The sequence below is a fragment of the Chlamydotis macqueenii genome, chromosome Z, assembly GCF_036417535.1.
Source record: "Chlamydotis macqueenii isolate bChlMac1 chromosome Z, bChlMac1.mat, whole genome shotgun sequence".
Taxonomy (NCBI): domain Eukaryota; kingdom Metazoa; phylum Chordata; class Aves; order Otidiformes; family Otididae; genus Chlamydotis; species Chlamydotis macqueenii.
The window spans coordinates 63,418,873-63,436,158 of record NC_141593.1 but is presented as its reverse complement, the minus strand read 5'-3'; the positions used below and the strand labels follow the sequence as shown (position 1 = coordinate 63,436,158).

The 17,286-nt window shown below is 38.7% G+C and overlaps 2 protein-coding genes across 7 annotated transcripts in view; both read left to right on the top strand.

Annotated features, from left to right (window-relative positions):
* The window catches only part of SNX2 (sorting nexin 2), a 35,820-nt gene extending 27,755 nt beyond the window's left edge, over window positions 1-8,065 (top strand). For 2 of the 3 annotated variants that reach the window (XM_086770049.1, XM_086770050.1), the window contains 7 exons: window positions 286-399; window positions 627-720; window positions 2,528-2,733; window positions 3,722-3,865; window positions 6,564-6,644; window positions 6,752-6,823; window positions 7,578-8,065. In XM_086770049.1, coding sequence (XP_086626175.1) covers window positions 286-399; window positions 627-720; window positions 2,528-2,733; window positions 3,722-3,865; window positions 6,564-6,644; window positions 6,752-6,823; window positions 7,578-7,628 — 762 coding nt within the window. In that variant the 3' untranslated portion in view covers window positions 7,629-8,065. Of the gene's footprint in view, window positions 1-285; window positions 400-626; window positions 721-2,527; window positions 2,734-3,721; window positions 3,866-6,563; window positions 6,665-6,751; window positions 6,824-7,577 lie in introns of all 3 variants that reach the window. The other variant, XR_015261413.1, reaches the window with a different exon arrangement.
* A 7,942-nt stretch (window positions 8,066-16,007) lies between these two features.
* Window positions 16,008-17,286, top strand: part of SNX24 (sorting nexin 24) — a 91,616-nt gene continuing 90,337 nt past the window's right edge. For 3 of the 4 annotated variants that reach the window (XM_086771041.1, XM_086771038.1, XM_086771037.1), the window contains exon 1: window positions 16,008-16,130. In XM_086771041.1, coding sequence (XP_086627167.1) covers window positions 16,071-16,130 — 60 coding nt within the window. In that variant the 5' untranslated portion in view covers window positions 16,008-16,070. The remainder of the gene's footprint in view (window positions 16,131-17,286) is intronic. The other variant, XM_086771040.1, reaches the window with a different exon arrangement.

The window sequence follows — 17,286 nt, the reverse complement described above, 5'->3', positions numbered from 1 at the left end:
TGTATAGGTGGGTAGTTAGGACCTTTGGCTAGTTCATAATAACTTTGGACAAGTGGGCTGTTTGTCCCATTTAAATGTAAAGATGTAGAAGAAAAGTAAATAGTCTATATTTTTAAGTTTTCCTCTTGAGAATGTAAAAGTAGTAAATCTGAGAAATTAGATTCCACTATATTGAAAAACATAGGAGTAAAGAGAACACTATATCCTTTTCTTTCCCCCTTGTGCCCAGTTAAACCTCCATCCTTTTAACCAGTCTGTTTGCCCTTATTTGTCATTCAATTCCAGCTGCCGAGAGCGGTTAACACCCAGGCTCTGAGTGGAGCAGGAATATTGAGGATGGTGAACAAGGCTGCCGATGCTGTCAACAAAATGACAATCAAGATGAATGAATCGGATGCAGTAAGAGCTGATTTTTCGGCTTGAGTAATGAGACGAATTAATGAGCCTCAACAATTGCATTTTAAAGCTGTAGAAGTAGAAAATGGGTTATTAATTTGCTTATTGGCTTGAATTCTTAGCTGTATCAGTTGACCACCCTGCCAGTACATGGATAATTTGCTTCTTTAAAACCAGAAATGTTGTTGGTAATCTAATTTGTAATGCTTGACTCTTTCATCTTTTATCAGTGGTTTGAAGAAAAACAGCAGCAATTTGAGAATCTGGATCAGCAACTTAGGAAGCTTCACGCCAGTGTTGAAGCATTAGTCTGCCACAGAAAAGGTAACTTTACTTTTATGTGGCTGCATGAACTGAAGTGCTTAGAACATCAGGAAATGGTGATGCAATAAGGGCTTAGTATGTCAGAGCTCTTAACTGATTACTAGTTACACAGTACATTTTAATGCAAAAATCTTCTAATTGTACCTTGTAGTTTAAACTGTTCTAGCATTTGTGTATACATTTTTTTTAATGTTATTTTTAACCAGAATATGTCATTCCTAAAGTCATAATTTTTTTTCTTGCAGAGATTCAATACCATACCTAGCAAGTTATTCTACTACAGTAGACATCCATAAATATATCTTTAGGTCTCATTTCTCTCCGAACAAAAGAGTAATTTCTTTCCGAACAAAAAGTGACTGCATAAATCCATTTAAACATCTTTTTGGTTCAGAATTGCTCTGTTAACAGAGTTTAAGCTCTTAAATAGGAATTTATTATTCTTAATTTGGTCCACATAATACATGATCAAGCTACTGCTAAGGTAAACTTTCCTGGAAAGATAAGTAGTCTCAGAATATCAGCTTTTGGTTTATTGCAGAGAAGCAAAGTCTGTAAATTTGTATTTTAATTACCCATGCAGCTGTTTTGTCAAAGATTGCTTTCCATCAGATGATTTAAAAAAACCAAAACACCAAAACTTTGATTTCTACTTCAAGGAAGACCATAAATGTGTCTTTTGACACTACTGTATTAAGTTAAAATATGGGGTCACCTTCCAGCTCTACATTTCCAAAAGTACTTGAAAATTTAGTAAGTTACTTTCTCGTAACTCTATCAGGAATTACTCTCTGTAGTAAAAAATCTTTGGCCAGATGTCCTCAAGACTAAAGAGTATTTTAAGAGTTAATGGAAAAATCAAAGTGTGTGTTTACTGTTGATTTGACACGTGCTCATAGATTTGAAAAAAGGTTGTTGTTTTGTTTGTTTGTTTCTTTAAGAGTTGTGTTTAAATTTTAAGGGGTTTAGATATTTGAATACATTTTGCTTCTACAAACATTTCTGTGCTCTGATGATTCCAGAGAAGCAGCATAGTTGCAAACAAACCTGCACTTTTAATCCTGAAGTAATTTGGATTAAACATTTCTTCGAAGGTCCTTCATAGGACTTAACTTTGTACAGAATGATTTACATGAGATTCGATGAGACAATTCCCCTAGTATTTGTTAATAAATAAACTCAAAACTTCACCTTCATAGATGCCAGTCATGCTGGTATGTGGAGCGTGTTTTTGTTTTTGTTTTTTTTTCTCTTAAGGCATGTCAGAATGTCGCAATACATTACAGTATGCACAGTTAAAGGTACTTTAGTCAATAAAATAGTCCAACAGAAATAAATTCCACTCATGGGGTTGGTGGTTTTGTGATGTAATTGGGGTTTTTTCCACTCTGAACTGCATGGAACAATTACTGTGTTATAGACATGTTAAAATTGTTTTGAATTTGCTCTGTAGGTGAGTTGGCTTTTGTTTTGTGGCCTTGCACTTTCTCTGAACTAGGCAGTTGAATAATACCAAAGTGTCAGTTTTTTCCATGTCTTTTGCTAGACAGAGTAGACATGACATTAACAGGCTCAGCAAAACCTTTACTGATGGAGAGTTTTTTTTGTGGGGGAATTTTTCTCCTAAATGTAGTTTCATTGTGATCTCCTTGTATATTTTATCATGAGCTTTAGGAAACAGAACTTGTATTTTCAGTTAGTGAAATTAGAGTTGAAATGGGGCAGAGGTGTCTGCTCCACTGATGTATGCTGCAGAGTAATAGAACAAATTAACTACATTGTACTGAACATTACTTCTGTATTTCAGAGCTTTCAGCCAACACAGCTGCCTTTGCTAAAAGTGCTGCCATGTTAGGTAACTCTGAGGACCACACTGCTCTATCTAGAGCTTTGTCTCAGCTTGCAGAGGTTGAGGAGAAGATAGATCAATTGCATCAAGAACAAGCTTTTGCTGATTTCTATGTGTTCTCAGAACTGCTTGGTGATTACATTCGTCTCATTGCTGCAGTAAAAGTGAGTACTAGTAGGAAAAATTTCTGTGTTCAAAGTCACATTGCTCAACTTGTAGATTTACGGTAAATGAATGTGTGCGTTTGCACATGTTGTGACACAGTTAAGACTAAATTTTCACCTGAAGTTCTAGCTGAGTAAAATGGATGTATCCATGATCAGTTATTCCAATGATAAAAATGGTTGTGATAAAATATGGTAATGGATTAATAAGATCCAGACAAAATGTAAATGGTGAACAGTACTAACTGCACATTATTTAGGGACATGATACACTATTCTGTCTAATCATACTGTACTGGTTTCTTTTAGGTTACTTATTTTCACAGTATGCTCATAAATTTTAGAGAACATAATTTGGCCATATTTTGTAGATAGCCAATAGTTTTTGTAAGTAAGAAACAAATACACTTTGTGGATCTACATCTCATTAAAGAATATTCCATTTTGGTGTAAGTCATGCTGCACAGCATAATTAGGTTTTGACATGGGAAGGAGTGTTTACAAATTTTATTCAGAAGTATCTTTGAACTTGCCAGGTTGTTGGGAATATATATTTTTCTTTTAATTATTTTTTTTAAATATGTATACTTGAATTCTGCTAACTTAGTCCATTGCTAACAAAAATGTATTGCTAAATATGCATGTAATCCATGTGCATGAGAAGTTTGCTAGAATCTGCATTTAGAGAAGTGTATGCATAACAGAGCACTTTGTAGTGGTTGTTTTGGTGATGTTTTGATGGAATGAGGAACATAAAATGGTTTGGGGCACTAAGGTGTCTGCTCGGAAAAGGCTTCTTGAATGCTCTGTTATTTGTGTAAAATATTGAGCTGTGCAAGCATGCTGTCAAATGAAATGCAAGAAGATGTGTGGTAGACACAGTGAGGTTTTTTTTGAGTATACTTGTTCCAGTTTTATCCAGAATTACCTTTTCTTGCTAGGAATTTAGACAGCTTGGACTGTTTAATAAATTTGTCTGTCCTTGCAGGGTGTGTTTGATCATCGAATGAAATGCTGGCAGAAGTGGCAAGATGCTCAGGTCACTTTACAAAAAAAACGTGAAGCTGAAGCAAAGCTCCAACTTGCCAACAAACCTGATAAATTGCAGCAAGCTAAAGATGAGATAAAAGAGGTAATGTTAGCAAACATTATTTTGGAGGTCAGACTTCCTGCATTAACTCATTCATTCTGCATTAGTGCACTACTTTATACCATTTTTATTTACAAATCACCTACTCATTTGCTGTTTTCCGTATTTGCTGAAATTGTTAAAAGGAATTTATTTAAAGTATTAAATGTATGCAATTGTTACTCATTGTAAGATCTGTAAGGCAGTTAATACTGTCTCTACAGAGTCTGGGAGATGGGAGGAGGGGAACATGGACAAGTTAAATAATGCTTTTAACTGTTAAGAGATTGCTTGGGTAGGCAGAGGAGCATCTCTTGGCTTCTAAAGCTAAAATCTAGCTAAGACGACTAACGGAGAACTGTTCCCATGTTTTGCTTAATTATGCAGCATATCTACCCATATATATACACGTATGTATATATGGTGTAATTTCAATAAAAATAAATATAACATGTTGAAGTGTCATAATTTATACACTTTTTCTATCATGCTTCACTAAGGAAATTGAAGAGGTAGGACAACTTAATTATTTAACATTAATGCATTCTACTCACGCACCTGTATTCTCCCATTAAATAATGGGAGAACATCATTGCAGATTTCGAGCTCTCTGATGCAGTTACTTTGTTTGGCTTCTTCATTGGTCACTAACCACATGCTGCTTTGTTCTTTCTGCCCTTCAATATATTTTGCATATGGTGTTGAAATTACTCATTAACTTGGCTTTCTTTTTTTAAAAAAGGCCTTTATTTACTGGGGAAACTTAGTGTCACTCTTGTGTGACCACATTCTTGCTGGTTGCTTCTCTTGATGTTACCTATCCATCCACAATATAAGTGAGCTAGAACTCCTTGTCAAAAATACTTCCTGAGTATTGGAAGTAGTAGGAAATACTTAGTGATCCTTTCTCAGTGCCAATATTAAGAGAATGAATTATATTGTTCCTGAAGGATTTATTTTTCCTACTTTATGGGATGATTAAGAGAAGGTTGTTAGTAACCCCACAGTTTGAATATGCTGCCATTGAAATATGTTCAGAGTTGCTGAATTCTGTAATAGTAGCCCTTCTGGCAGAGAAATTGTAAAGTGGAAGCTTACACAGCTTGAGCTTCATCCGTGACTCTGTTTCTTTTTGCAGATAAAAGGCCAAAGAACAGTCTAGAAAGACCTTATTGAATAATGAGAAATTTCTCCTTGTCAGAACCTGTAAGATGGCAGAAAGATGGCTGACTGTTATCCACTGATAATTCATATAGTACCTGGCATTTCATCCCATGATGAAACTGGGATGTTGGATGCATTAGGCTTGTAGGGGCTTTCACTGAAGTCTCAGGCACCTACCACCTTGCTGTGGTAGGAAGGCACTGGCAGTGTTAATCTACTTCTTCCTTGGCTGAGTTTTGTATTGTTTCAGTTATCCAATAACTCTTTGGGCTGTTCTTCCATGAAGGACATCCTGTTATGACTTGTTGTATAGCTTCATAATGTGTATCTGAAAAGGCAATAAAAAGACTCTGAATAAATATGAACTAAAAATATAAATACATAGATATTTATTAGAACATAGATGATGTTCATCTCATATGACAATAGTAACTTGGCACTGCACTACAAAATGCTTTTGTGAATAAACAGCACCAATAGATTGCTAACAGGAATATGCTATATTGAAGTATGTTGCTTCCCTGCTGCCTTTTTTTGAGGAAGATAAGTGTTCCTGGATATATTGGCTCTCATGACTCAGTATGTTGAGATGAACAGATACAGTTGCATTTTAAATATGTTAGCCTGCATGCACCTGAAGTGTGAGGCTGATAGCTTTTTTTCAGAGTATTTCTACACAACTAGCTTAAATTTAACAATATAAGAGGTGTGTAAAAGCAGTCATAAGGTAATGTAGATGATGATGTCTTATTGTGTAGCTAGATGCCTTTGCCATGAACTAAGGAGAAACATAACCTAGTGTCATGTATTGTTACAGGAATGCCCACTCCCAATATGACAGGACCCCACAAGCAACTGAATTTTCCTTCCGTGCTCTTCTTACCTGCAATAATTTTTCTATTCCTGCTTTCTGTGAAAACAGTTCTCACTGAACAAGAAAGCATGTGCTTTGGCTTGCCTAAGCAACGTGCATTCTGACTGGAAAGGCAATAAACACGTCCTCAATAGCTTGTAATCTGCAACAGAAATATTATAATCATATATTTGACCGTAGGCAGAGATGAAGATTTAATTATCTCTTCTGGGATTAGGAAAGTACAGGGAACTAACTTTTGAGACTTTCGAGACTTTTCCACACTTAACTGAACAGATAGTCACAGATATCTTACTGTTTATATTCCTTTTACAGCAGTGTTTGTAAAGAGAATTCCGGGTAATGCTTTAGAGATCCTTTTTCTTTTCTAAGTAATGTTTTAAAAATGTTATTAAGTTTTCCTTAATAGCAATACTAAGATATTTTTTTCATTTCATCTACAGATAGCATTACCTTACAGATACCATTGTTTTAACTGATCTGATGATATCCTATTACACAAATTGTTACTTTGAAATTGTTGTTTTAAGACTTTCCCTTAAGTATGCCAAAAAACAAATAGGTCCTCTTCAGCTCTTGAGTGACTATCACTAATATACTAAAAAAAGTTCTGACTGAATAGACAACACAAAGTCTTATCTCTGCATGTTTTTCCTTTGCCAGTGGGAGACCAAAGTTCAGCAAGGGGAAAAAGATTTTGAACAGATCTCCAAAACCATTCGCAAGGAAGTGGGAAGATTTGAGGCACGTACAATTTTGTGCAAGTAAATTACAGTTTTACTTTAGATAATATTGACGTTCCAAGTAAAATTGGTTGAGAGGTTAATATGCCATAATTTATTTATTAACAGAAGGAACGAGTGAAAGACTTTAAAACTGTAATTATCAAGTACTTAGAGTCATTAGTGCAAACACAACAGCAGGTAAGATAAATTTTGTTTCTACAAGTTAATATTTAATATGTTTCATTATAGGTTAGTTAAAGACAAGCTTTAAGTATAGCAGTTTCTAAAACATAAGGAACTACTTTTAGTCTGTACTGTTTTGGAGAATAACATAGTGATAGCAGTTTCCCAGCTATTGCTGTGCTCCCTTGCATAGCTCTAAATCAAGGAAGCAAGGGAGATAGGCAAGCAAAGGGTGTTGTCGTCTTCTGAAATTGAACTAATTTTCACTGATAGATTGGAGTAAATTGATGAATATGTACTTAGACTTACTGAAGAGATTTTAATACCTGAATGTTTATTGCTCTTTTTAAAAAGTATAAAATATTACTGAATATTGTAAAGCAGCAATACATTTTCCAGTGACTCAGAAGTAGACCTTGTTCCCAAAAGAGTATCTGGAGTCTTTCTTCTGTTCATTCTGGGAATGTAACTGTCCAGCTTTTTTTGCCTTTTTTTTAAAAAAAAAAAGTGGCACCCTTAGAGGTAAGAATAGCAAAGCTTACAAACAAATTCTTTATAACTGTATTCTGTAGCATTGTGTTCAATGTGTGGTAACAACTGTTGCTGCAAGCATATTTGTGTATTCTTAATGTGAATGGATAATACGAAGCACTTACGTTCTTACTTTGTCCTCTGGAGACAAGTTTACCACAAGAGGAGGAAGGTGTATGTGTTTTCTTTTCCAGCATGTAGTACTTCATAGTGAGTGTTTTTCCCTTCTCTCTTCAAGCTAATAAAATACTGGGAGGCATTCCTACCTGAAGCCAAAGCCATCGCCTAAAAGAAGGATATTCTGAATGAGAAGACACTCTGGATGTTTGTCCTGGATAAAACTAAATTCCACAGTGAAATCACTTTAAATCATCCAAATAAACCACTATATATTTTATGAATTAACATGTGGCTTTTTTTATATACTACAGCATTTTATTAACAAGCTGCATGTCCTGAGCCTCTTTAAAGTGGACTGTGGCATGATGTTCTGCAACACATTGCTGAATTGAACACTATTGTGTCTTAATACTTGCACTAAAATGTGCACTGCAAGGCCAGAAAGCTGATATTTTTGTTCTTTACAGTACAATGTTCTGTAGTACGTTTACCTGATCTTTATGAAACAGATTGAAATGCATCGATTAATGTTCACTTAAACATTCCTGTATAAAATCATGGTTTTGTGATTACAATAATAAAGGGATGTACCTTGTGAAACATTAAGCACTCTCTGGTTTTTTGTCTGTAGATATTTACTGGTGGTGTTAGAAGTAGCATTTAGAACAAAGTGAGATTATATGAAAGGCAGAAACAACATTTAGTAAAGAATGCTGGAGGTGGTGTTAAAGATCCACAAACAAGTATTTGTGGTAAACTATTCTGTTCTTTAATTCTGGATCTGTTTGTTGCTGGTATTTTTTTCACCTGAAGTTATCACTGCCTTGGTAAACTATAATGTGTTAATACTCATATAGTCAAAAGACTAATGCTTGGGCAACAGACAGGCATAAACCAAAATCTCTTGCAAGTTTTTACAGAGCTTCTGAAGGATTAAGATCACCTGCATGTTCAAATACTGATGTGCCACTAGAATTATATATTTCATCAATTGTCTTCAGTGGTCTCAGGATAAAAAAAAACCAAAACCAAAAAAATCTTCCAATAAATCTGGTAATTCTTGGAGGAATAAAAGTAGGTAATTTGGCTGAGTGCAAGCTCTTTGTAAGGGCTAGGATTCTATTTGGATTTTCTTCAGTAGAAAATACATTTACAGGAACTGATTATAAGTTAAGAAAAAAGGCCAACCGCAGCTGAGAAGGCCAACCACATCCTGGGCTGCATCAAGAGGAGCGTGGCCAGCAGGTCGAGGGAGGGGATTCTCCCCCTCTACTCTGCTCTGGTGAGACCCCACCTGGAGTACTGTGTCCAGTTCTGGAGCCCCCAACACAAGAAGGACATGGACCAGTTAGAGAAGGTCCAGAGGAGGGCCACGAAGATGATAAAAGGGCTGGAGCACCTCTCTTATGAGGACAGGCTGAGAGAGTTGGGGCTGTTCAGCCTGGAGAAGAGAAGGCTCTGGGGAGACCTGATAGCAGTCTTCCAGTACCTCAAGGGGGCCTACAAGAAAGATGGGGAAAGGCTGTTTAGTAGGGCCTGTTGCGATAGGACGAGGGGTAATGGTTTTAAAATAGAGGGGGGTAGATTTAGATTAGAAATTAGGAAAAATTTTTTTACGATGCGAGTTGTAGAACACTGGAACAGGTTGCCCAGAAAGGTGGTGGAGGCCCCATCCCTGGAAACGTTCAAGGCCAGGCTGGACGGGGCTCTGAGCAACCTGATCTAGTCAGGGATGTCCCTGCACCTTGTAGAGGGGTTGGACTAGATGACCTTTGAAGGTCCCTTCCAACCCTAACCATTCTATGATTCTATGATTCTAAAAGAGCAGCTAAACATTTTTGAAATACACAATATTAACATAAGACTTAACTGCTTTGTCATTTTAATAACATACTTAGCTTGTCAATTGAATGTAGTAATATTAAGGGAACATATTAATAAATTTTAGGACAAATGTTAATCATATAAAATACAAGAGAAAGCTCTTGGTTTCAGCTAATGGTAAGACTGGAGGATAAGCCCATGAATTTGTATTGTTTGTGTTCAAGCATAAAGAAACACCCAGTATTATATCTGAACAGGATGGAAACCTAAATTCAGCTGAAAGATCATACACTCTGATTTATGCAACAAAATTAGTGTAAACTTTCTAGATTAGTGTCTCCTATTGTTTCTGTATAGAGTTCTGTTGACTTAGTATTTCTAGGAATTTTCAGGGAAACTAGTACAGAAACTTATTTAAAAAAAAAAACATTTATCAAGCATATTTTTAAATGGTGAAATGCTAAAACCTTAAGCTTGTGATACCTTGTGCATCACTGTTTGTTAAGTCATTTAGCTTGTAACTGCTTTTTGAAAAGCTCAAGTATGCAACAGGTTTATGATGAAGAAATCGATCTAGGCATAACACTCTGTGTTATGATATACTTGACTTTGGCTTGCCTGGTGCTAATGAAAATTCACTAACAGCTCAATATTAAACTTCAGATTCGTTCCAGTGGAGCTAAAGTGGATACTTGTAGAAATAAAGATTCAGTCTGGATATGCAGAGCTCAAAATGGGTAAACATATACTTTCATGATCTTTTTTCTTTAAGTGTTTTATCCAGCTTTCTTACCTCTTGATTTTTTTTTTTCTTCTATAAGGATTAGAATTCAGTTGAATTATGGATCAGATTTTTTCTCTCAGTGATGAGATGAGAAATAGCTTTCACATTACTCTCCTAGAAGGGAGTAGTGTAACTTTCTTTGTCTGTACTAGACAACTGAAAATTTGAATGAGCTGTATAGGGTTGGTTTTACTCTTAAAAAAAGAACAACAGGATATAGCATTTCTGGAGTTCAGTGTCACAGAGGCTTGCTAATACAAAAAAAAAATTTAGTCTTTTTTTGCATCACAAGAGTAATTTGAACAGAAGACCCAGATTGGCTGTCACCTTTGGCTAGCGTAACTCTTGTTTCAAGAATCTGTTTATTTTGCATATATTTCCCCGATATTATGAACACTGAAGGTTTGCTTACCATCTTTCCTAGTACAATTACCATCCATATTAGCAAATGTTTCTCAAACCCAGTGAGTGGGTGGTGTTGCTGAACCATTTTCTCTGTGGAGCTCACTATGGGATCTTGTATTAAATTTAAGTGTTGTTTCCCTGAAACTCCAAGCCAGTGTATCATTGAGAAATCACTAACATGAACAAAATGAATGTTTGCAAAATGGTAAACTACATTTAGAATACTGTATAAAAGACAAGGTACTACTGAAGTTTATTTTACTTTTTAGGTTGAAATAAACTCTGTAGATGTTCACAAGAATTTTAAATCATCCTCATTCTTGTATCCATCATGTCTATGGTGCTTTTTGAATTAAAAATAATGACATGATGTGGTTCAAATTGAAGCCATTGTTACCTCTTTTTAAAAATGACATTCAGTCTACAATAAATCTCTGATTCTTTAGTCACTGTCTCTTTTAAAATGGAATATTTTGCTTCCCTATCACTTATTACTTCTTTTACATCTAAGTTATTTCCCTCTGAAGGTCTCATATGGGAGTTTGTGTTTTGACATCTCTGGAGTTCATGCCCCAAATATGTCAGTTTCTTTTAAATTCTGGTGAAGATGAGTTGCTTGCTAGTATATCCTGTGCATTTAGGTGAACAGCCAACATCCACTAAAATTATGTGTACAGTAAGATGATTGTCTTAAAGAACAAAAATTAAAAAAAAAAAAACCACTTAAATATTTTTCTGTCCTTCCACTTTAGAGTGGAACAGGCTGTGTAATAATTTGAATCCCTGACAAAATTTTAGTCCATTACAACCGGGGGGGGGGGGGGGAGTTTCATATTAAAACATGTAAGGAGATGAAGTTTCAGATTTATTAAAATTTTACTTGTTATCTGCTAAAGGGATTCTTCCTTTATTTATGTCGTAGTTCAGCCCCAATGGGGACCAGACTACACAGTCTCTCTCTCACTCCCCCCCCACTCTCCGAGAGAACAGGGAGAGATTTGACAAACAAAAGAAAACCAGGAGAAAAAAAAAACCAAACACGCAGGTTGAGATTGAACAAAAAGTAAATTTAACAGTAATGACAGAAGAAAACAAACCAGTGATGGAACACAAATACAGTACAATAGCTCACAACAGATCTCCACATCCAGTCTCTTCCAACTAGGAGGGCCTCCCTTCAGCACCCTCCTCACTTATATACTGAGCATGATGTCAGATGGGATGGAATAGCCCTTTGGCTAATTTGGGTAAATTAACCCCAGCTGTTAGCTAATTAGTTAACTATCCCAGCCATAGGGGCTACCAGCTTCAGTTCTCCACCCAGCTCAGGTAAATATTAACTCTATCCTGGCCAGAACCAGGACAATTTAAAATTCTTGTCTTCCATAGTTGAGTGGAGGGAGAACTTGCTAACAAGTAAAATAACTTTTGATTTCACTGCTAAAACACTAATTTTTTTTTTTCCCCTTAGATCAGTGAGGAAATAACTGCCATAGGGAAGGGTATAAAAGAATCCAAATCTGTTTTCTGTAATTAAGAACATTAAGAAAGAGAGTCTCAGAAGAGTATGCAAGGCAGCTTAGGCAGAATCCTTCTAGCAGGATATTTGTATGAAGACTGAAGTAAAAAGCAATAAAAATGGAAGGGCAAAAAAAGACTTGAGATAAACCATGTATCTGTGGTTTAGAGAGATCAAGATAAGAAGAGCACAAGTAAGGAAGATAGCACAAGTCATGAGAAAGGAAATGTTTTATCTTAGCCTCACATTCAATGTGGAACTTCCAGGGGAGGTCTTAGCAGGGTAGAGGAGCCCTGCATCTTATGAAAACCTGCAGTTATCTTAATGTCGTACTAATACATTGATTTTTTTTAATATATATATATATTTTTTTTTTTTCCTCCTTGCCCCACCCACCCATGTTCACACGCAATCAGGGGATTCAGAAAACTACCCACTTAGCAGCTCCCAATATTGTGGGTTTTAGAAGTACTGAGGTTTTTATTTGATTCTGTGAACTCATGTAGAAAACTGACTGACCTTTCCGGAGTTACAATTCTGCCTGTCTTCTTTCCAAGTAGTCTTGTTTGTACTCACTGGCTGATGAGAGCGCTTTGTGATGTTTTAGAAACAACTACACCACTTCAAAAACAATGCAGCTAAATCTTTAGAGGAGTGAGGAAGACATGAACCCTTTCAAAAGCAAATGCTGTTGTACTCAAAGTTTTATCAAGTGTGCTGATTTTTTTTTCTACTATTTTAGGAAACCAGTGTCTATAGGAGTACAGTGAGGTGAAAGTTTACTTAAAACCTGTTTTTCTGGCAGCAACTGAATGGCAAACTGAGGTTGTGATCTTACTAAGAATTATCACTTTTTTTTTTTAATCTGGACTCTTGTTTTGATGTGTACTTTACTTATCACTTTGATTAGAATTTTTATATGCATTTCTTTGCCTACTTCTGTTCTGGAAAGGAGCCACTCCAGAAGTCCTTGAATTGTGAGGATTAGTGGAAACTGATCTTTCAGAGTTGCCTATGTTCATTCCCTTTTCTCTCCTATGAATCATTCCAGCATGATGAATGCTGAATTCCCCTCTCCGCCCCTATAGGAGGAATTGTACAGTGACAACTTGGAAAAAAAGAAAAACAGAAATGGTCCACAATGGAGTTTTTTGTTTTGTTTTAATAATATGTATTTTATTTTTAGATAGTCTGAAAGCTTTATTGTGAAAATGCCACATTCTTATTCAATTATTTTAAGTGTGGCATACTTCACTGATTGGACCTTATTCTAAACAGTGATGATTCATGGAAGGTTAAGCTAGAGTTTAATGACAGGTAACAGTTAAAACTGGAGTGTATTTATTCATTTATTTTACATTTAGATCAAGTTAATCCAAGATACTGATACCTGTAACAAAAGCCAGTTCCTACAGTTCCTAGAGGACCTTTTGGGGCCTGCTCAACAGATGAATTTGAAGGCAGCCTATGTAATTTTTACCAGTAGAGATCAACCCTTTTACAGTTTTGCCTTTAAGTTTACTAACACGATTTTAATACATGTTTAATACCCATTCAAATCAAGTTACATTTAAAATATATTCTCCTTGTTTTGTTATTTGTGGGAATCATTGTATCATTTGTGCAATTAGCTTGCAAAAACGAGAATCCTGAATGGTTTTCAACGCACGTTGATAGCATTTTATTAATTAATGTTTCTTAAATTTTTGCTCTTCATTGTATGAGACTGAAAGACAATCCTTGGCCATTCAGCCATGTGGAGAAATCCTATTTTTTCTTTAGATGTAACTATAAAGATTGGCCAACTAATGATGATATATTGTGCAAATTAAGTATTTAACATTCCAAAACATATTGACGTATTTGAATTCAGCTCACTATGTAATCTTCCTTGTTCCTCTTGGCTGATGCACAGTCAAAAGTTCCATTATGTACTATTGAATTTGAAACCAGATTAATGTCTCAAACTTTTCTTTGTTAATAGGTTATAAGGTATTAGGGAGAAAAGTAGCCTTTTGAACTAATTGGTTATTAGATTGCAAACAACCACAAATATTGCCCCTATGAAATTCTGCTGGCCTCTCATTAGCATAAATGTGTTACTGACATAAGTGGTGTCATTAGAATTATCCATCCACATTGTATTAGGGTAAGAATAGAAACTAACTTTAAAGACTGGAGTCTTAATCGGAAACTAAGAATAATGATAGCTTGATAATTATTCTCTAGCGCGCCCACATTTACCAGGCTGGTAAGACTATTATTATACAGCCTGTCTTTCCTTGGGATGATTGTAATGTATTTATCGGAGTATGCTTCCGGGGAAAATGGGATTCCTTATTCACTTCCTTCAGTCACCACTGTGTTCCAAGGACACGGTCCCTAAGCCGGGAGCACATGGGGACTGGAAACTTGTTCGATCTTGTCACCACTCCCAAAGAGTAGCACTGGGACTGTCCTTGTGGTCCTAGTAGTTGAGGACACTGGCACAGGAGCAGCATTGCGCAGAAACGAATGCCCGACGACTATCTTCCTTTGGTTTCAGGTCATTTTTTATTATGTATGGTTGTTACTTTGCTTTAGTTCAGCAAAGTGAACTAGTGTTAGTTTGTTTTCGTTCTCTCGGTTTTAGTCAAAAGCCTTCTATTTTGTATTGAATTCTTCAGGTCTTTGCTTAGAGCAAAATATAATTGAATTTCGCTGGCAGTAAAACAAAGAGAAATGGAGGGAAAAAGAGTTTGTGACATTTTTCCCCTGATGTTACGAGTCTAGGAGGAAGCAAATTAGTTTTCAGAAGATGTTTCGAAAAGCTGATCTTGGAAGCACCGAGATAGCATAACCACACAGGTCAGATAAAAATGATCATTTGTTTCCTGTCCATTTTTGAGCTATGCTTTTATACTTGACTCTGCTTATGCAAAATTAACCCCTGTACACACATGAATTTATAATGGTAGCTACAAGATCAGTGACAGATGGTGAAGTTGCACATCTTAGCCATGCAGCCTCTGAGGCTTGTCAGCATTCATAATACCTTACAAGGTGAGTTTTAAGGTCTAACAGATCTAATACAGCTGCAGTTTGCTATCACTTTTCAGTGCTTCCAAATGGTTTTAAGCTTGGGGTTAGCAAATTTGTGAGGTGGGAGGGTAACCCTGTGCAACAGCATTGCCTACTAAATGCATATAGTATTGCATCTTCTGTTTCTGCCTCCGTTATTTTTAAATCATCAACACGGTTGCTTATTTGGGGGAGTAAGAAGTTTTATTTAATTTCCCCAGTGGCTAGAAATCATCTGCAGTTCTCTGAAACGCTTTGGTTTGCTCTGCTAAATAACAAAAGCAAGAGGCAGTTTCTCAGGAATAGCCACAATATGGGCAGTTTTCCTCAGTGCTGGACTTTTTTTTTTTTTTCTTTTCCACCTTAATTTCCTGTATCGGTTCACAACCGGCATTATGAAAGGTGCTGTATTTGTACAGCTTATCGGGAGTTTGTTGACCAAGCAGGCACAGGCAGTGGTTTGAGCGGCGGTGTGGATTCAGGACTGGATAAATTCAGCCCTTTGGACGCTAATTTCTTGTCTCCTCGCTTTTCTCGAAAGCAACGCTGCTGCCCTGGCGTACGCGGTGTTTCCGAGGAACCTGCGCCCTTCTGCCCCCGCACCGCACCGCACCGCACCGCACCGCTCCGGGGCGGGTACCGTGACAGCGGCGCTGCCCGCCCAGTACCTGCCCCCGGGAAAGGCCCCGTCCCTTCGCCCCGCCGGCACCGTTCCCTCGCACACTTTTACAGCAGGCTTTCCCGCCCCTCCCCACTTCGAGTAGGTTCTGGCCGTCGAGACGGCGGCCCCTCCGTCCCCGCTCCACCGGCCGGGGTGCGGGAAGGGTGTGCGGAACAGCGCCGGCGATTGGGGGGGGTGGGCCCACGGGGGCCGTAGCCCAGCGGCCGGCCCGCGTGCCCCGCCTCTCCCTGCGTCACGTGCGCGGCGTCACGTGCCGCCTGCAGATGGCGGCGGCGGCGCCGCTCGCCGGGAGCCCGCAGCCCTGAGGGGGAGCCGGCGCGGCCCGGCCCGGCCCGCCATGGAGGTGTACATCCCCTCCTTCCGCTACGAGGAGAGCGAGCTGGAGCGGGGCTACACGGTGAGGGGCGGCGGAGCGGGAGACCCCCGCCGGCGCCTCGCGGGGGCAATGTGGCGGTGAACGGGGTTCTGCCGGGGGCCAGGCCGCCACGCAGGTGCCGGCCTGAGGGGCCGCCGGGGCGGGACGAGGCCGCCCTGCCCTGCCCTGCCCTGCCCTGCCCTGCCCTGCCCAGAGCCCCTCGGCGTAGGAGAGGTGGCTCCGGCTCATCGGGCATCTCCCGCCCTACGCGAGCTTCGTGCTGTGGTGCGGAGGCAGGGGGGACAGCAGCAAAGGCAGCGTGGCCAGCGGGCGGGGAGAGGCGGCGGTTCCTTGCTGCTCGGCCCTGCTGAGAGGGGCTCCTCTGGGCGCTGGGTCCAAGTCTGGGCTCCCCAGCGCAGAGGCTGGAGGGACTGGGACGTCTCTTGCACGAAGGCAGGCTGAGGGCACTGGGGCTGTTCAGCCTGGAGAAGAGAAGGCTCCTGGAATCTTGTCACTGTGTACAAATAATCTGAAGGGAGGGAATGAGGAAAAGCCAGACTCATCTCGGTGGGGCCCTGTGACAGGACAAGTATCAATGGGCACACATCAAAATCTAGGGAATACTGTTTAAACAAAAGACAAAACCATTTTGTTCCTGTGAGGGTGATCAAGCACTGGTACAGGTTGCTCAGAGGACTGTGAAGTCTCCATGTCTGGAGGTTCTCAAGACCTGACGTGGTCCTGGGCAGCCTGCTTTAGCTGCCCCTGCTTGAGCAGAGGAGTTAGTTTATGTAATTTTCAGAGGTCGTTTTTTGCCTCAGTGGTTTTCTCATCCCATGGGGGACTGTTAGGCTGTAACGGTTTTCTATGTGTTGCTAGGTGGACACAGGGCATGCTCTGGTACAAAACCCAAGGTGTTTGACTGAAGGTGGATACTCAAAGCTAGCCTCTTTCATTAAATGTATTCATTCGGTAGTTCTGAGGTGGTAAGCAATAACAGGAAAAAAATTAATCCTGTAGAATTGCTGGAAGATGGACCGATGTAGGCATAGTTGCACAAAGCATGTGCATTCCTCCCATGCATCTCGCTGGTGCTAGTGCTGTATATTCTTTGGTCCTCTGTACTGCCAAGTACTTATAAGCCTTGTAAACCACTTCAGATGTGTTAATGTGGAAGCATAACTGCATTGATATTTCT